The 19,076-nt window shown below is 59.0% G+C and overlaps 2 protein-coding genes across 4 annotated transcripts; one reads left to right on the top strand and one right to left on the bottom strand.

Annotated features, from left to right (window-relative positions):
* Nucleotides 1-2,505: 2,505 nt before the first annotated feature.
* LOC136293908 (prominin-1-A-like) lies at nucleotides 2,506-12,757 on the top strand. 3 transcript variants are annotated; one of them, XM_066191063.1, is made up of 26 exons: nucleotides 2,702-2,717; nucleotides 2,801-2,857; nucleotides 2,959-3,109; nucleotides 4,234-4,289; nucleotides 4,520-4,725; nucleotides 5,136-5,256; nucleotides 5,404-5,467; nucleotides 5,882-5,971; nucleotides 6,232-6,422; nucleotides 6,502-6,576; nucleotides 6,878-6,941; nucleotides 7,164-7,323; nucleotides 7,592-7,744; nucleotides 8,228-8,351; nucleotides 8,508-8,599; nucleotides 8,825-8,909; nucleotides 9,017-9,160; nucleotides 9,411-9,482; nucleotides 9,673-9,762; nucleotides 9,879-9,932; nucleotides 10,269-10,349; nucleotides 10,657-10,725; nucleotides 10,822-10,911; nucleotides 11,195-11,307; nucleotides 12,194-12,211; nucleotides 12,587-12,757. In XM_066191063.1, the coding sequence occupies exons 3-26, from the start codon at nucleotides 2,980-2,982 to the stop codon at nucleotides 12,636-12,638; spliced, it is 2,394 nt and encodes a 797-aa protein (XP_066047160.1). In that variant the 5' UTR covers nucleotides 2,702-2,717; nucleotides 2,801-2,857; nucleotides 2,959-2,979; the 3' UTR covers nucleotides 12,639-12,757. The 3 variants fall into 3 exon arrangements, with proteins under 3 accessions (XP_066047159.1, XP_066047158.1, XP_066047160.1); XM_066191061.1 differs by lacking the exon at nucleotides 2,801-2,857 and having other exon boundaries at nucleotides 2,509-2,717; XM_066191062.1 differs by lacking the exons at nucleotides 2,801-2,857; nucleotides 11,195-11,307 and having other exon boundaries at nucleotides 2,506-2,717.
* Nucleotides 12,758-12,837: 80 nt separating this feature from the next.
* HPS6 (HPS6 biogenesis of lysosomal organelles complex 2 subunit 3) lies at nucleotides 12,838-19,050 on the bottom strand. The gene is made up of 2 exons (XM_066191060.1): nucleotides 18,866-19,050; nucleotides 12,838-18,580 (listed from the first exon to the last, which is right to left on the bottom strand). Exon 2 carries the CDS (start codon nucleotides 18,577-18,579, stop codon nucleotides 16,132-16,134), a length of 2,448 nt encoding a protein of 815 aa, XP_066047157.1. The 5' UTR covers nucleotide 18,580; nucleotides 18,866-19,050; the 3' UTR covers nucleotides 12,838-16,131.
* Between the last annotated feature and the right edge of the window lie 26 nt (nucleotides 19,051-19,076).

The following is a 19,076-nucleotide window of genomic DNA, read 5'->3' as shown; positions in this document are numbered from 1 at the left end:
TTTTTTTTTTTTTTTTTTTTTTTTTTTTCCTTCCTCCCCTCCATAGTTTGTGCCATTTATGAGTCATGTATGGTACCAATAAAATGACTTTTCGGTTTGAAGCTGTCCTGATCACTTATATCTGAGCATAGGACCAGGCTGACGTGGGCAAGGCAGAGGGGGGTGTCCCCTCATGTCCCTGGTGCCCTGGCAGGGGCTGCAGGCACAGGGCTCACTGTGCTCCCCGGATGATGCTGGCCAGCCTCTGCCTGCTGGTTCCCAGGCAGGCCAAAGCTGGCTCCCTGCCACGCCATGGAAAGCAGAAATCCCAGCAAGGGTAAGTACAGGGTTGCTGGGAAATGGCCCAGTCCCCAAGCCAGAGCAAACAAGCAGCTTGGGGCCTTCCCGGACACCAAGGTGATGGGCACGTTCTCTGGGGAGCAGTGGGGGCTGTGTAATCCTACCTGGGAACAGGGCAGGAGCAGCTGAGCAGCATCGAGGTTTCCTGGGGGGAGCAAAGGAGGGACGGGGGACCAATAGAAGGCCAGCCTCCAGGGGGACTATGCCAGTATCCTTCCACAAGCTGGGGTGCCCTGTGCCAGCATTATTAGGGATATGAGGGAAAACCATGCTCGTAAAACAGGGCTGATGCAGCAGAGGGTGAAAGCAGGATGGGTGAGTATCTTCAGCGTAGGGGCAGGGGTTGGGTTGACATCTGCAGTGAGGGATGTCACCAGGCTATGCTTTCTCCTGACAGGGCCGAGGTCAGGGGGGCTGCAGGATACTGGTGCTGTGGTAGGAGCTCATGGCTGGGCAGGCGAGGGCAGGGTGGCCCTGGTGTGGCACCAGAGCTGAGGCATCAGTACCCTTGTTTCTGACGTGCCCCAAGCTCTGACAGGCTCAGTGGGATGCCCTGGGCAGGAAGGGAGCAATGCCCTGCAGGAGTAGATCCTGCCATCTGTGACAGATCGAGCCCAGGCACCCGAGAGCTGCTGGAGGTCCCCAAGGCAACACTTCGGGGTTGAGGTCTGACCTGTGAAGCCCCCAAACCTCCTTCCTCACATCAGCTCCAGTGCTCTGAGAAACTCACTAGTTGTTGTTCCCCCCCCCCCTTTGTTGGGATGAATCTGCGTCCTCCGCTGCACTGCCCCAGTGCCAGTGCTGTGCCAGAGTGTCCCACACGATACTCTGGCACCCGGCATGAGCCAGACCAGGAAGAAAACCTGAAGCAGGGCTGCTCTCCTTGTGCCACGTTCAGCTAAGGTCACGGAGTGCACACCTGCTTGTTCCAAGGAAAGTTAAGCACTAACTGGGAGGTGGTGATGAGCAAGCTGTGGGTGCTGGAGGGGCCAGGGAGCGCACCATGCAAAGGTCAGGTACAGCTCACCCAGAGTCCCTGCTGGTCCCAGTCCAAAAGCCCGCGGTGTCCCGTGCGGGGACACAGGGCAGGACCATTATGGGGGCTCCAGCTACTCCGGGGCAGGAGGGGGGGGGGGGGCGTGCAGGGCACAGCTGAGGGCTGGCATAGGGGCAAGGTGGGCAGCGGGGGTGGGCTCCTGGCAAGGCTACTATGGCAGGGTGGGGTGCTGGAGGGACCAGCAGTGGCTCTGGCAGGGTGGGGTGAGTTCTGGTTCTTAGACAAGGAGGGAGCATCCCCAGGCAGAGGGCCTGTGGGCGGCAGGCTGTCCCATGCGGGACAGGGCAGGAGTCTCTGGGGGAGATGGAGGATGTCAGGGTGGGCTAGGGCCAGGAGCAGGGGTGACCCCCGGGTGGAGGAGGAGTGCCAAGGTGCAGCGGGGAGGGGTGGGGCAGAGGGCTCCCCTTGGCAGAGGAGGGGGCCGGCGCGGCCGCACGTCCCGGACAGACCCGGCGGGCCGGGGCGGAAGGGGCGGCTCTGTCCGGCCCTTCCCGCACCTCCCGGGGCCGCCCGCGCCGCGGGCTCGGTGCGGAGCCGTGCCGAGCTGGGGAGCTCCGCCTGCCGGGACGTGACCCCCGGGGCACCTGCCCCGCGTCCACCGGGTGCGTCCGCGGCACAACCGGGAGCGACCCGCGGCACCTCCCCGCTCCTGCCCCCGGTTGCGGCTCCGGGAGCTCCGGCGGCGGGGCGGGGGATGGAGCCACGAGGCGTGGGAAAGCTCTGCGGGGAGTGGGGATGGAGCCGAGCGGGCGCCCAGCCTTAGAGAAAACATGCTGTGGGCCCCTGAGGCTGTTCCTCGCTTGGGGGGGGGGGACCGGGACGCGTGTGAAAAATGCCGGGTTTGCCGCAGTGCCCCATTTCGGAAGGTTTTCAGATGCTAAACCTCCTTCTGTGGCTACAGCTGGTTTGTGTTGAAACTGTGAACGGCTCAACGCACCCCATCCCGAAAAGATGCAGATGGTGTGGGGCGGGACGGCTGCCCTTGGGATCACCCCGGGCCACCCAGCTCCTGGGTTGGGGCAGGAGGAAACCAGCACAGGCAGGGGAGTTTAGCGGAGGGTCCCTCTCCCCGATGCCTGCGTCGGGACAGGCCCGGTGATGACCCTGACCCCGGTATAGATAGGCGATAGGCGGCCGGAGGTAGCCGGGTGCCAAGAGCTGTAAGGGGCAGGGTGGGGCGATCGCGGCATCGCCGCCTGCCCCGGCAAACAGCTTGTTAGCAATCACCGCTGAAACTTAAACAAACCACAGACCTGGGCGCTGGAACGGCGCGGCCGGACCCTGCCGCAGCTGTGGGTACCGAGAGGTGTTAGAGGACAGGGTGAGTGCTCGGAATCCGCTTCATCCCCCATAGCCCCCCGGTCCCTCGTGGGCACCTCCTGCCTGGCTTCCCACCCCTCACAGGACTCCTCATCTTTCCTCGGTGCTCTCCCGCCGCTCTTTCCTTCCGGGCAGGAGCAGGTAGGTGCCTGATTTTTTCTCTCTGCGTTTCCTGGTCGGAGGCCGGGCAGGCTGGGTGGCCCCTTGCCCCGACGACACCGACAGCTCCTCTCGGTGCCTAGGTGTCCACAGGAGCTGCTGCGATGGAGCTGGGGAACATCTCGAAGCCCACGTACGGCCCGGGCCTCGAGGCGCCGAGGAGCAGCGCGCCGGGGCTGGTGACAATGGCACAGGGCTTCCTGCGGCTGGTGCAGCCCAACCCCCTGCCCACAGGTGGGTGCGGGGCTGGCGGGGGTGTGGGGGAGCTGCTTGGGGCTGCAGGGTCCCCGTTAAACACGAGCCCTCGTAGAGTAGTGACTGTTCCCAGCATTTAAACACTGGTGTACTGGGTAAAGAGGGATATGGCTGGGGTAATCAGGAGTGGGATCCCAAGGATTGCCGGCTGTGTCCTGCTCATGTCGCATAGCAACTGTGGGGCTATCTTAGCTGGGCCTCAGGACAGGTATTAGTGGTAGTGCCACCTTGCAGACTCCTGCCTCATCCTCCCTCCAGGTGTCTTAATCCTAGGTCCCCAAAATGTGCAGAGCAAACACCACTCTGCCTGCAGGGTCTTTGCCTGTCTTGCAGCCCTCTGTGCTTGCTGGCCACCAAGAGCAGTGTGTCCCCGTGCCAGTGGCAGCACTGTGCACTCTCCCTGTGCACTGCCCTGCTTGTCAGCACTTGCCCTTGTTCCTGTCACTGACACAGCGATGTCCCGAAGCAGCTGCAGGCTGGCACAGGGGATACCAGAATCCTGCAGTTGCTTGATACTCATGGGGCAAGTGCTGCCCACCTGGAGGGGAATGGCACTCTGGCTGTTGCCACTTGTGCTTCCTCCTTCACTGGCTTCAATCCTTGCTCACCATCAATGTGCTGGCAAAGGTGTGGCTGACACACATGGCTTTGTGGACTTTGTCACACAGACACTGGGGTACATGTGTGCCCATGTGCCATCAAGGCTTGTACTGAGGGCATGGGGTGCAGGCAGGGAGAGCCCTGGGAATGAAAGAGGCAGTGGGCCCAATACTCATTGCTCACTGGTAGTGCTGTTGGACATCTGTGTAGGGCTAGGCTGCAGGAGGTCAGCCCCAGGGCAGTGTCCCTTTTGCCCACGGTGGTGAGGAACCCTCTTGTTCTGTTGACCCCTCAGAGCCTGGGGGCTGCCAGCGCTTTTCCTGAGTGCAAAAATGCTGCGTGATGTTATGGCTGGGGAGGGCAGCTGCAAGGGAGAAAAATTACAGGGTCTGAGCTGCATCCTTGGGCTGGGAATGCCTCTCTGGGGGAGTCTAGTGCCCTTTTTGGAGAGCCCCACAGGGCCCAGCACCTGTTCATAGCCCTCTGTGCTTCTTGTCTCCTAGACCTGATTAATTTTGGGCAGTCCCAGAGCAAGTTCAGCCAGGAGGACATCCACAAGGTGAGCAGGCAGCTGGGGTTGGGTGCCAGCAGCCCCAGACCACTGTGGGCTGGGGCATGCTGGTGGGTGCTGCTCTGAGGCTGAGCCCTGGTTGCCAGGCAGCAGCAGGGGAACATGTTCTGCTCCCTGGGGGGACCCATTTTGTCTGTTCGGGTCTGGACAGGGTGCGCAGAGCTGAGGAGACTTCAGAGGCACCAGCACTATGCTGCCTCTCATTCTTCCTATCCCAGCTGCTGCTCTACGAACTGGGTTTCCTCATCTGCGTGGCCATTGGAGTCGTCTTCATCATCCTCGTGCCGCTGGTGGGATGCTGCTTCTGCTGCTGCCGTTGCTGCGGGAACTGCGGGGGCCGCATGTACCAGAAGCAGGGCCGACGGATGCGCTGCCGGCGCCGGGCGCTCTGCGCCTCTGTCCTGCTGGTCTCCGCTTTCCTCCTGTGAGTGCGCTGGCTGGGAGGCTCCGGATGGAACCCAGGGGTGGCTGGAAGTGCCGGCGCTTGGTGGCCGGGCCAGGAAACTGCCATTGTTCACGAGTAGATCCCCGCACGGCGGGACAAAGGAGAGGAAGCAGCAGCGGTGGGAAGCTGGCCCCGGCGCATTGGCACCGTGCAGACCTTTTCTGACAGCTTCCCCACAGTGTGCCGGCCTCCCCCATGCCTCAGTTTCCTGCATCCCTCCTCTGGTCCCTCAGTGCAGGGCACTTGCTGGGATGCACAGGAAGCAGGGGTCACTGGTGTGCTCCAGACCCTGCAGGCTGGGGTCTGTGTGGGTGGATTTGGAGGGTACTGGGAAGGGAGCATTGGGACTGAGCTCCCCACATGATGACCGTGCCACCCTTCCCTTGCAGGGCTGGTGGTGTCTGTGCCCTCATCAGCAACACCCGCTTCTCCCAGGCTGTGAAGAGCACCTTCCCCAATGTGAACAACACTCTGGGCGATGTCCACACCTACCTGGCCTCCATCCCCCAGGCACGCATGATCCCCCTGCCACGTCCTGGGGGACAAGGGGCCAGGCGGGAGGAGCAGCCCAAATAGCCCCCTGGGGCAGGGCAACAGAGGGGCTGGCAGCAGAGAAAGGTCCCCATCCTCACTGATACCACATCTCTGTCCCTACAGCAAGTCGATTTTATCATCACCAGGAGTGATGTCCCACTGGACTACGCCAACCGCAGCCTTCAAGGTGAGGGGATGCAACGGGAGGGGCTGGAGCATCCCCATGGCCCCGTGGGGAGCTGTTCCAGGGTTGGGGGTTCTTGGGCTGTGGGGGTGTTGTGTGGGTTTACCTTTCTGCCCTGTGGGTGGTTGCTAACCCTGCGGGCCACTAGGCTGGGTCTTATGGGGATGTCTAAGGGGACTGGGTTTGGAGTCTCTTCCAAGCTCCAGCTCTGCTCCAGTTGCTGCTTTTCCCCATTCAGGCTCCTCCCTGGAAAGGGTGATACAGGTGGTGGGAGGGTGGGGATATCCACATTGCCCCTCATCTGGGGGCCGGGTGAGGGAGGGGTGCTGATGGTGTCAGTGTTTTCACCTGCTTTCCTGCAAGTCCCAGGACCTTGCAGGGATCCTGTTATTGACACCACCTCTCCCATCTCTGCAGACATTGGGCCCAACCTGGGCAGTATGATCACCTCACGCATCAGGAGCAGCACGGATGGGGTGCTGGGATCTCTCCAGAGCCTCTTGCAAGGTACTGGCCCCATCCCTGGGAAGCTGGCAAGGGACTCAGAGGGATGCTGGAACCAAGAGGTGGGGTAGATGCATGTTTGGGTAAGGCTCCCTTGGAAGTGGATCCCTTTGGCCTCCCAACCACACCTTGGGGTAAGTGCTATGACTTTGGGGGTGCCCCTATGTTGTATTTTTTCATGTGTTCCCGAGGTTCAGTTGGGTCAGAACGAGTCCCTGCCACACTGTCAGGATGAGGCCTTTAGCTCCCTGCTCTCTCCCCAGGGATGGAGACACTGAAGGACACCTTTGGCAACATCGCTAGCAATCGCTCAGACCTCGAGGAGCTGCAGAGCAACTACAGCCAGTGGTTGGTCAGGCTGCGGGACAGGCTCAACCAGACCCTGCAGAACTGTGGCGTCCCCTGCAGCCAAGTGTCCCTGGATGGGCTCACCTTCACCACCAACTTCAGCACGGTGAGGAGGGGCAAGGTGTGGATGAGGGGCCCCAGGCCCCCTGCCCCACAGCTCCCTCACCCCAGGCTCTTTCCTGCAGATCCCAGGTGTGGAGCAGCAGCTGAAGGCACTGCATGCGGTCTCTGACTCAAAGATAGAGACTGAATTAGAGGAGGTAAGATGTGTCCCCTTCACCCAGTCACAAAGCTGGGTGCTCCTGCAACTGTTGGGGCCGTGCTGATGGGGAGTGGGTTAGGAAGAGCTCTGTCAAGGAGTTCAGTGTGTGACATGGAGAGAGGGGCTGGCCGGAGGTCTGCTCGCTGTCCCAACCATCCCTGCACAGTGGTAGGGTGGACTGGGTGCTGTGGGGAGCCTGGCTGTCCTGGCTACTAGGGTCTGGGGACAAGGGGATGTGCTGCTCAGCTCTGGATTGCAGGCAGGGATGTGAGTTTCATGCTGTGCTCCCCTGGATGCAGGTTAACAGAACGCTGGACACGACCCTTGACAAGTTGCAAGAGCAGTCCCAGGAAGTGGTGGCACGTAAGCAGGGCTTTGTCTGCTGTCTTCTTCTAGGGTTCCTTCCTCCCTTCTCAAGCCATCCTTTCCTGGAGGCCTTCCCTGCAGCTCTGGTTGTCCCCACTTTCCATCATGCCAATGTCATCCTTGGTCATGACTGCCCCTTTCCTATCCTTTCTGAGTCCCTGGTGCCCTGCAGGACCCGGGCAGCAGCTCACAATGTCAGCGTGTCCCCATTCCTTGCAGAGAGCCAGGATCAGCTGGGCCACATCAGGCAGGAGATCAGAAGATTGCAGGAAGAGTTGCCGCTCCTGGATGTGGAGGAGAAAGTTGGGGCCTTTGTGAACAATGCCACGTCGGTGCTGGAGGAGTACAGGGAGCCGATCATTGCCTGGGATGGGGTCAGGTGGGCGAGGGGCTGTGGCCCTGGCTCCATTGTCTGGAGAGTTTTAAGGCTCCTGCTCCTCCGGTTGCTGGAGGTGGGGGCTTGCTGGGTGGTGGGGTTGTGGGTGCAGGGTAGGCAGAGCTGTGCCTTGCAGACACACATGCCTCTTCCTTGCCGTGGCGTCTGGGACCTTTTTCCCTCCCCATGAAGGCAGCCAGTGGGCTATAGGGTGCTGCTCAGGGTCCCAGGTTCTGCTGCCTGATTTCTGCCCTTTCCCTTCTTTCCCCAGGCTGTTCGTGTGTGCCCTCCTGTGCTGCACGGTGCTGCTGGTGGTCCTCTGCAACGTTTTTGGGCTGCTGCTGGGGCCCCTGGGGCTGAAGGAAGGTGTGCTGCCCACAGAGCGCAGCAGCCTCTCCGATGCTGGCGGGAACTTCTTCATGGCGTGAGGCTCGATTGGCTGCCAAGGACATGTGTGGGAGCGGTGGGGTGGGTTGGCAGGGCTGGCCTGGGAATGCTCGAGCTCCTAAATCAGCGTATTACTGCAGCTTAATGGCCTGCCCTATGGCAACTCCCCGTGCAGCTGGGAAATTGAAGGTCAAACGTGGTGCTGGTGAGAGGCATTGGAGGGGAGCCCGTTTGCCCTGTGACGGGGAGGGCTGGCAGTGTGTGCGTGGGTCCTGCAGCTCTGCGGGGGAGTGCTGGCTTGCAAAGCTGTGGGAAGCTTTTCTGGAATCCAAGCTCCAGGGTAGAGCCCAGTCATGCTCTGGGGTCTGAAGGCAGAACAGAGATGAGCTTGTGGGATGGGTGCTGTTCCCACAACTGTGGGGGTGAGGGGTGTGCAGCCCCTGGGCTCTGCTGGGGGCAATGCCAGCATCAGTGCTGGGCCACAGGGCTGCTGGTGCTGATGGCATTTCTGTCCCGGCAGTGGGGTTGGCTTCAGTTTCATCTTCTCCGGGCTGCTCATGCTGCTGGTGATGATCATCTTCGTGCTGGGGGGGAACATTTACATGTTCTTCTGTGAGTCCTGGCACAACCAGCAGCTCTTCCAGGTAAGCTTGCTGTGGAGAAACAGCTCTGCCTGGAGATACTGCTACCTAAATAAGGACTGCTGGTGGAGAGAATCAGCACTAGCCATTTAGGATGCTCTTCCAAGGTGTCCTGCCCTGCACTATGTCTAGTTTCTACTTTTCTTTCCTTGCTTTTAGCTCCTGGACACCCCTGGCATGATCCCTAACTTCAATCTCTCAGAGCTTCTGGGCCTGAAGGGTGACACAGCAAACTTCTCAGAGATATACAGGTGGGTCCCAGCCCTGACACTGTGTCTTTGGTGGGGGTAGAACCACTCAATGTCCTCAGATGCTCTCCAGGAGCAGGGCAGCTTGCCCTACCTTCCCAGGCTGTGGGTAGGCACTGGTTGCAGGGAAGGAAAAAGGTGCAACCTACCTGCACAGGTGAAGACATTCTCCTGGGAGGGGTTGGTCCTCACCTGCCCTGTTTTCAACCCCATGCTCCCATCCTGCAGGCAGTGCCAGCAAGATGCTTCCCTGTGGCAAACTCTGCACTTGGACCAGAGCATGTCCCTGGATGAGCTCTTGAATATCAGCCAGGTGAGCATGGGTGTGCCAGCATCTCGAGGGCAGGGATCCTGACCAAGGGCTGAGGGGACAGTATGGGGCCAGCACATGTCCCATCACGGCTCCTTTTGCTCTGGCAGTACACAGGAGACATCTCCACAGCTTTCGACAAGATGAACATCACCCTAAGCCCCATCTCCCTGCTCAGCCAGAGCCAGATGGACCTGCTGCTGAATGCCAGTGAGGCCGGACAGCCTCCCAGCTTCACCCTCACCCTGGAGCAGGTGTGCTGGCTGTAGCCTGGTCCCGGGATCGAGGGTGGGGGTTGCATGTGGTTTGAGGAAGTCTACTGCTCTCTCCTTTTGCTGCTGTGGGAGTCCTCTGCCATCTGTGTAACCTGTCAAGGTAACAAGACACATCCTCTGCCCAGAAGGCCCTGGCTCCACTCTGCCCCACAAAGAAGGGGTATAAGGCTATAGCTCCCCTCATGAACCCCATTCTTCATTCTCATGGCTCTGTCTCTGCCTTTTCCAGTTGGATCGGAATTTGACCCAGGGAAGCCTCCTGGATCTGGCTGCAGAGTTGGAGCAGCTGGCAGAAAAAGTGGTGAGAGACCATGATACCCCAGGGCCATAGTCACCCTGTTCCCAAAGCCACTGGTTGCAGGGCTCCTCTGTGCCTGCCTGGGTGTTGAGGGGAGGCCCTTTACTCTCGCCCAGCTCTTTTCCTCAGCCTGGCCCATCAGCTGTCTGTGGTAGGGCACAGTGCTGGGCACTGCTGACTGCAGCTCTTCCAGGACATGGATATGAAGAAGGATCTGGAAGATAATGCTCGCGACCTGAGGGAGCTGGAAAAGGAGATGCGGGCGAGCTTCTCTGGGCCACTGGTGAGTGATGCTGGAGGATGTCCTGGGGATGCTTCCCTAGAGCTCGGAGTCTGCTGGCAGGGTCTTGTCTGAGCTGTGGGGTCTGCACCTCTGACCTCCCTTCTCTCTGTCTCCAGCAAAGTCTGAAGGAGAACATCCACTCAGTGCAGAGTGGGGCTGCCCAGCTAGAGGTAAGCTGCACAAGGGCAGCGCATGCCAGTCCAGGGCACCCTGCAAAGCACCCTTGAGGTCCTGCAGTGGAGGTGGTGGGGCTAACCTGCAGTCTAGGGGGCTGCTGTGGGACTCTTCATGTGCTGCAGGGGTTGTTCATGGGGTAGAGGGAGGGAGGCCATGGACCCTGCCAGGTGCAGGCTCCCTCCACCTGAGGTACTTGGCACTACCAGCGTATGACTGCTGGGAGCACCACAGCTCCGAGAGGCTGTGCCCCAGGGATTGCTGCAGTGCAGGCTTAGTGAAGTGCAGAGACCCCACTTAGATCACACTGCTGAAAGCACCTGTCACCTCAGGAACAGACAACAGCTGCGCTGGACAAAGCCAACAAAACCCAGGAGTTCCTGGAGAGGGAGATGCCAAACATCATCAAGAACGTGAGCTTGCCTTGCCCTGCTGCCAGGTCACATGGACCAGACCCCTCACCAAGACCTCCCTCTATACAGGGAAGCCAAACCTGGCCTGGCTGCTCATCCTGCTCGTCTTCCCTGGGTGTTTCCTGCACCCCTGGGTGTCCCCTTCCCTTATGGCATCCCTGGCAAGGGACTGGGGTAGGGTGAAGCATTCAGCCCTATTGCTGCTGGGCTGAGGTGGTCTGAGAGCCCTGATCCTGACATGGAGGGGACATGGGGCATGGAAGGGGGCCGGTGGTGCAACATCTCCACTCTGTGCTTGCCCTTCCAGGAGACATGGGCCTTCCTGGAGCAGCTGTTGGATTTCTTTGAGACCTACATTTCTTGGGCCAAGAACAGGGTAAGTTGAGCCTTCCTCAGTGAGGTGGAGAGAAGGGGAGAATGAGCTGCTGGGCTTGGTGGATGCTGACATATGCTGTCCCCACCATGTCTCCAGGTGACAGAAGATGTGGCACGTTGCAAGCCCATAGCTCAGTCCTTGGATAATGTGGAGGTCATTGGCTGTGACTATATCATGGACTCTGTGGTGAGTGGGGCAGTGGTGTGTTAAGTGACATGTGTGTGGGGTGGCAGTGAGGTCCTCTGGTCCTCCTCTCATGCACAGGATGAGGGATGCAGGGAAGGATCAGGGAAGCACAGGATGAAGGATGCACAGGAGGCAGTGCTCAGCTTCTGCCAGCAAACTGCTGTGGCTAAGAGGAAAGGCCAGGCTCTGAGAAGGAGTGGGTGGTAACTGGGGAGCGCTGGCAGCAAAAGAGATGCTCCCGGTCACTCTGTGGACCTAATGGCTCTTCCTCCACCCTATGAAGAATGGCTTCTGGTTCAGCCTGGGCTGGTGCACCCTGTTCCTGCTGCCCAGCATCATCCTGGCTGTCAGACTTGCCAAGTTTTACCGCCGCATGGATATTGCTGATGTGTACAGGTGAGGAGCAGTCCCGCCACCTGTGACTACACTGGGTCTGGGATGTCCCTGCCACCTGTCCCTTCATGTCCTGTGGTAGCCTGTAGGGCTCGTGCTAAAGTAACCTGGGCTGGGAAGAACCCGAGAGGTGGCCTGGGGCCCTCAGCCTCTGAGGATGGGGATGGTCTGGAGCTTTTCTCTGCCTCCTCTGACCCTCCCATTTGGGCAGACAAAGGTGTATCCTCTTTAGAGGAAGAAGCCTGGCAGGGCTGCATCCCCAGCCTGGTTCAAGTCCAGCACCTGCCTTGCTCTGTTTTGCACCATTTTTGTGCTGGAGCACTGGCATGGGAGCATGGCTGGATGCTGTGCAGAACACAATGTGCTGCGTGGTTGGTGGCATTGCCACGAGGGTGCAGTGCTTGCTCACACGCCTGTGCCCTCTGGGACAGCTCCATCACCAGCACAGGCACTGACCCCTGAGGGTAGTGAGCAGCAGTTTCTAGTTGGATTTGCAACTCCTGAGGTGGAAATCGTGGCCCTTGTAGTGCAGCTGCTGTGCTGGGAGTTCTTCAGCTCTTGCCACCCTTCTGAGCTGGCTGGAGACTTGGGCTTAGCTGCCCAGGAACCTCCAGGAGCTGAAGTTGAGGCACAGGGAGCTGGGTGCTGCTGAGTGTGGGGCCCTGCTCTGCCTGCCTGGGGAAGGAGCACTGATGCTCTGGGGGCCTGTAAGAGCCCAGCTCTCTGTTCAGATCAGGCAGCCAGGATGGAGGGGGTCACAGCACCCTGAAGCCCACGTGCTCTTCTTTTGTGACCCATGGGAGACCTTGTCCCACCATGAGATGCTGGGCTGTCCACAAGGCATCTTCTTGCCCCACTAACACTGTCCTCTCTTCTTTCTCCCCTCTAGGAACGAAGACTTTGAGATGTAAGCTACTTATACTGCCAAGTTCCTGTGTGGGGTGGGGGGCAGCCCCTATAGTACAGGGGGGTCAGGGGACAGAGGTAGGGGGGTGGGGATATGAGGGTGAGTGCAGACCAAGGAATATGCTGGTACCAGGGCATGGCTGTAAAGGTGGGACTTCTGTAGTGCATGCAGTTGTGATGTCCCCTATCATCTTCCCACACTGCTAAGTCTGCTGCTGGTCCCAGTCTCCCAGGCTGGGGAAGCTGTCTCCATACCCTATTTCCTGTGGGGCTGGGTGATAGAAGTGGGATGATATTTGACCATTCCAGTGCATCTTGAGCTGTCTCTTACTCCCCTCTGTGGCTGGGGGTGATATATGTGACTTTGGTTTTGCAGGCCACCAACATTCAACTCCTACAAAATCCCCAGACCTTCTACAAGGCATTAGCCCCCATCACCTGCAGATGGAGCAGGAAATGAACAGACCCCCTCACTTGAAAAATGTGACTATTTATTTTTGCAGGGCTGTAATTTTTGGTGTCAGACAATAAATGGTGTGTTTGTGTGCACTGTGGGATGTGAGTGTGCTCCTCAGGTCTTGCAGCGATGGAAGTATGCAGGGCTAGGTGCTGGAGGGTTCCCCACTGCTGGCACAAGCTGAGGCTGTGCCTGGGTCCAGAGGGCTCTCTCTGGTGTTCCAAAGTGTGCTCTGCCCACAGGCAGCCTATGGGTCAATACAGGATCACTGCTCAGTGTCACCATGACTGGGTGATGTTCCCCTGACTGGGCAGCCCTTTGCACTTCTGACTGGGAGAGTGCCAGGCCCCTCCTTGGGACAAGCCACACAAAGAGCCTCCTGTCCATGAAGTGCCACCCCAAGCTGTCCCCAGCACGTGAGCACTTCCCTCTAGCAACCCTAGTATGTATCATCTGTGGATTTCCAGTGAGTTTATGGGGTGCCTGCAGCCCACACCTCCTTCCCTCTGCAAGATATGGTGGCATCAGTACTCTCTGTGCCCACCCTGCACACCCCATACTCTGCAGAGAGAGAGCTGCATGCACAGATAAACCAAGGGTGACTTGGTCTAGAGCCTTGGGGGTGAGTTCAGGTATTGCTTTGTGCTGCTCCTTGGTACAAGCGCAGGGATCATCCCAAAAGCCCTGTCAGGCACAGGGGATATACGTGAGCAGCTTGACTCATTTCCTTTGTTGCAAAGTCCAAGTTTCTCTGGAGTAGAGTCAGAGGGCCAGGCCAGCCAGCTCCCCCTCCATTACGTGCATCTCTTTTTATTGCTTTTTCCATTTGTCTTCAGATCTAATTGCTAGTTTTTCCTTTGGGCTTTATCTGAAGCTGCACCAGCCTTCCTGGTGTCTTCCCCCCAGCAGAGTCTGACTGCAACGAGAGCCCTGCGCTTGCCTATCAGTCAGCTGAATCTGTCCTTCAGATTGGTTTGGCCCGTTTCCCCCAGGGATGCCCACCCTTCCTGGTTCTTGGAGTGAGACATCCAGCAACCCCTTGGAAAGCATTCAGCTCAGTTTTGTCTCATTTCCTCTGCCCTGGACCCTCAGCCTCCAGAATTCTGACTACTTCCTGTTTGTCTAGGGCCCATACGTGGAGGCTTCTACCCCCAAGCCTCAGGCTGTCCCTACTGCATCATGTTCCCCACTTCCTCTTCCCTTGCTCTGCCTTGGGGATGCCAGCTCACACAGGACTGCTGCTGGCTTCAGTTTCTGCTTGCTGGTTTTGTGGGCATTGCTTCTTCCCTGCTCTGCTTTCTCTGCAGAGCCAGTGCTGGAAGGCAGGGAGTTTGACCCTCATTCACTGTGTCACTGTGAATGTGGGGTCACCTGCACCCAAACCCAGCCTGGCAATGCAGGTGTCCTCCCCAAATGACTGCACATCCTTCACCAAAGTGTGGGGCTAGCCCTCAGCAGCTCCCCATTCAGTGCAGCTCTAGGGCTGTGTTCCAATCCCCGGAGTCATGGCTCTAAGAGGTGCTGGGGTCTATCATCCTCCTCCCGAGCAGCCCTGGGCGGCGGGTGAGATCAGCATCATGCAAGGCCAGCAGCTGCCTGGAGAGGAGGCAAGGACAGCCCATTACAAAATGCCCACAGTGGAAGCCACTAGCTCTCCTTTTAGGCCACACTGCATGGCAGCTGCCAGAGTGAGAGGAAAACTCAGTGCCCCATGGCCACAGCACAAGGCCCCCCACCAAGGAAGGTCTCATCAATAACCAGCCAGGCTCGAGGGAACCATTGCAGCAGTTCCTCTTCCTCTTTGCCAGACCTTTTTCCACCACAGGGACTTTCCGCAGCCAAGCCCTTTTCTGGGGGAGACCCTGCCACATCTTTACAGTGGTTTCCCAAACAATAATCTCTCTAACGGCAGCTCTGACATTGTGCCTGGCAGCAGGATTTTGTGGGGCCAGCCAGGTGCTCTCTGTTGCTAGTTTTCTTAAAAAATGGACAGTTTGAAGCTCTTGAGGAAAAAATCCACCCTTCCTCAACTCTCTGTTGGGCCCAGCCACAGCCATGCACAGCCTGTATGGCCCTTTCCTGCGGCACACATGCTCCAGCCTGCCTGTGCAGAATCCTGCCTCTGTGGCTTCATAGTGGTAAGCAGCTGAGTACCACAGAGGGAATGGGCTTATCTGGGCACGCTTTCTGAGTCCAGCTGTACCAGTTGTGAGCCATGCTGGGCAACACCAGAGAGATGAGCCTGGCCCCTTTTCACCAGAGACAAAACAAGATTGCCCTCCTCCAGAGGGTGTGGACGCTCATAACACCCACCACCACCTCAGCAGTGCTTTAAGAACCTTTATTTTTAAAAGGAGTCTGTCTTCCACACTTAAGACCACTCTCAAGAGGATTAATGCAGGTGAATCTCCCGTAGCCCAACAAGGCAACAGACAGCTCCTTCACACACAGCCCAGAATGCAGGGGCAAAGCCTCAGCCAGGGTCTCCCTCCTGGTGGAGGGGGACAGGCACCAGGCACCTGAGAGAGGCTGGAACCTGGAACTTCCTGCACAAACTGCTCTCAAGTTACACTGATTTTGCAAACAGAGGCACAATATGAGCCAGACAACCCTGACAAAGCCCCTTTGTATGCAAAGGGCAAAGGTAGAGGAGATGGGAACAGAGGGCTCAGGTGTCCTGCAGCATAATCTAAGCTTCCACAAAGGAAACGCAGGGCCAGCCCCAAGCTCACACAGGCTGCTGCAAGCTTCTCAGATCAGAAGAGAGTTTGGGTACTGTCTGGGACAGAGAGATAAGGGAATTAGGCCGCTCTTTTCAGCTAAGTAGCTGCAATCAGTCACAGCTACAGGATTGATCCCAGAGGAATTGTGGCAAGACAACGTGTGGAGTGCTGCAACTGCCAGTGTGTGTGCTGGGACCCCCAGTGCCATGGAGCTGGGCCACAGTGGCATTTAGCATCTGACTGAGCCCAACGCAGCAGGACTCAGTGACCCAGCTGCAAGAAATGTGCCCCATTTCTCACAGCAAGAGCTTGGAAGTACCACCCAACTCACTGAGCAGAGAATGGGGGGGAAAGACTGTGTATCCCTGCCTACCACTCCACCACCAGTACTAGAGGATCAGGGAAACAGAAGTGGAGTTAAAAAGGAGCCAGACAAACCAAAAACAAAGTGCTTTGGGCATGGAGCAGTTCTGTAGTCCTGTAGTGCAGCCAGTGTTTTCATCTGCAAATGCACCTGGCATTTGCTCCTCCACTGGCACACACACAATTGCACTTGATAGGAATAACCAGAAGGCCTGCCCTGGCTCAGAGGAGATCCCCCAACCCCCGCCACCCAACAGGCTCCTCGAGATGCTGCTGCAGGGATGCTTCAGAAAGAAGTAGGCTTCCATACTGCCAGCACAGATAGGACTTCCCTTCCTTGTGCACCCAGGGCTTGGGATGACATTGTCCTTCCCCCCGTCACACATTGTCATCCTGTAGCAGTGCTGAGGGTGAGGAAGTCCTTGCCACGGATGGCTGAGGAACATCATCTGCCACTGCTTTTGAGAGGATTTTGTGCTCTCGGGGTGGGGTGGGAGGAGGGAAGGTGGTGCTCTGCAGGGTATCTGAGTACATCTCATCCTGGACACTGGGACGCTGCACAACCCTTTGCAGCAGTGGCTTAAGCAAGCCCAGAGTCAGCTGGTTCCCCTCGCTGGAGAAAGGCACTGGGTCCTCCTGGGAATGAGGGAGGTGCTGCAGGACCGTGGTGAGGATGTCTGAGGCAGAGAGCTCAGCGGGGCACAGTGGCCACAGCCTGTGCAGGTAAGGGTCCAGCTCCCGGTGCTGAGCAAACTCAGCCAGCAGTGTGATGAATATCTCCTTGTTAAGCAAGGGGCTGAGCTTGGAGAACTTCTCTGCCACCTCCACCACCCGCTGCCACTGCTTCAGACGGATAAGAAGGTGCAGAGCTTGCAGCACAGCCTTAGGCCTCTTGCTGCAGAGCAGCAGTTCCAGCTCCATCTCATCATCTGCCTCGCCGTGCCTGTTCTTTCGGGCCAGCACTCCCAGTGCTCTCTTGTACAGTGGCACCCGGCCCTCGGGGCCCTCCTTGCTGCTGTATGACCAAGAGCTGCTAACATACTGCTGGGTCAGCTCCACAAAGCTGGGCAACCACTTGGGTTTGAACCTCAGGAAGGAGGCACAAATGAGCTCGAAGAGAGGGGCCATCCCATTCTGACCCACCTCCTCCAGCTGTGGCTGACACAGGACCTTCTTCCATACCTCTGGGGTGGCCCTGGCTACCAAGAGGCCATCCCCATTCTGTTGCAGCTGCAGGCAGCTCCTTGTGGCCTTCCAGGCAGCCTTGGGGAAGGAGGCAAAGACAGAGTTCAGATAGGCCAAGTTATCCTTGTCCATGTCAGACTGCAGAATGCGGCTGACCTCCTGCTCCACCAACTCCTTGCAGTAGCTTTCTACCTCACTCTCTGGGGCACACACCACGCAAGCCTTGAGGAGCTCCAGGCTCATGTAGCTCTGCAGTTCCAGGCTCATTGTGCTCAACAGCTTGGCGTAAGTGTCTTGTAGGCCTTGGGCTTGCTTCTGCTTCTGGTGGAGGCTGTGCTGCAGGATGGCAGCGAGGACCACAGGAGCCTGGAACGTACCGCCTTTCTTCAACTTCTCCACTGTCAGCTTGGAGCTGCTGAGGCTCCTCCTCTGGTAATATCTGCAGGCCTCCTCAAACACCATCTCCACCAGGCATGGCTCAGGCCTGCTGCTATCCTCAGGTTTGGAAAAGCTAAAGCTGTAGATACCAGTCTGACTGAGGAGCTGGATACTGTCTTCCTCTCCCTGGGACTCCACGAAATGCACCTCTTTCATGCTCAGGACTTCCTTTTCTACAAGCCTTCCACTGTTCTGGTCAACAAGGTACAGTACTCCAGCCAGCACACAGGCCAAGATGCTGCCAAAGGTCTTCAGTTGGACAGGACTCCCTTGGGCCAGGGGGCCACTCTCCAGGTCAAAGACATGCCTCTGTGTTCCATCTGGCTCCACGATACTCACAGAACCCTTTGTGCTCACCAGCAGCAGAGCCCCACTGTTGGACACAGTGGACGTGTGAATGTCCAGAGGCGCAAAACATGAGAGAAGGCCCACAGAACCCAGCAGAAGCTTCCTGAAGTCTGACTCGCTGCTGGAGCGCAGCACTTTGCTGTGGATGAAGCCTGCAGAGGGGGCTGTGATGGTGAACTCTGCCTTCTCTGGATGCCAAATAAGGAGGAATTTGGAAGTAGTGGCAAAGCCGGCAGCAGCAGGCACTAGGAAAACATGTTGGCGAGAGGCCAGGACCTGGTACTCAGGGCTGTTGTGCAGGACTATCTTCACAGTGCCCAGCCGCACGCCTTGCTCCCCCACCTCCAGAGCACGGGCACAGACACAGAACCTGAAGGCACACTTGCTCATGTCCGAGTGAGCACCCAGTGGCGGCCTCTCCTCACACCACACCAGGCTGGCTCCCTGGCTGCACACGGAGACGACTCGTGCCCGGGCACCCTGGCAGAGCTCCAGCGTCTGCAGCAGCTGCCAGCCCACGGCCACCACAAAGTGCCAGACCTCGGTCCGGCCATGTTCCCACACCAGGGCCAGTACCCAGGAGCCCAGTACCACAGGGCTCTGCAGGAAGAGCAGTCCCACAAGGGCTGGCTGGGGCGACTGCCAGCTCCTCTCCAGGTCGGCTCCAGCGATGCTGTGGCGCTGGAAGGCCACCACCCGCGGCAGGGTGGGCGGCCGGCTCGTCTGCAGGAGCAGCAGATGCTGCCCGTCGGGGCTGGACTGGACGTGGCGGGGCTCTTCTCGGCGGCACAGCAACTCCCGCAGCCAGTGGCCTCGGCTGAAGTCACTCAAGTCGGAGACTTGCCGCAGCTTCATCCTGTCAGCGACAGCGTGCACCAGGGCGGGCCGGGCACGGAGCCGCAGCCGCCACTCAGACCCCTCCCGGAGCCCCGCCACACCCCATTCCCCGAGACCCCGCTGCCTCGGCTCTCTGGGAGACCCCCACGGACCCCTCGGGCACCTTCCCCCGCGGCGAGCCGGTTCCGCGGCAGCAGCTCCCAGGGACCGGCCGCACCCAGAGCTCCCCGCACACCCAGCACCGCCCGAGAAGCCTCCGCGCTGCCCCGGGCACGCACCGGGTTCCCCTCCCGCCGGGACCCACCTGTCGCGGCGGCGACTGCCGACCGGGGCCGGGCCCGGGCCGGCGGCAGCTCCGCTCAGCGCTGCGCAGTCACGGGGCCGCGGGTTTCCGGGCGGAGCCGCTCCGCGCCGCCGCGGGCCGTCCCGCTCCTACTTCCGCCGCCGGTGCGGGGCGGGCCGTGGGGCCGCGTCCCGAGAATCCCCGCGGACGGCGGGGCCATTTGTTACCGGGG

The sequence above is a fragment of the Chamaea fasciata genome, unplaced genomic scaffold (genome assembly GCF_029207755.1).
Source record: "Chamaea fasciata isolate MVZ Bird 193981 ecotype frontalis unplaced genomic scaffold, bChaFas1.0.hap1 SCAF_9, whole genome shotgun sequence".
Taxonomy (NCBI): Eukaryota; Metazoa; Chordata; class Aves; order Passeriformes; family Sylviidae; genus Chamaea; species Chamaea fasciata.
The sequence above is the reverse complement of the archived record's forward strand: the minus strand, read 5'-3'. Positions and strand labels throughout refer to the sequence as shown.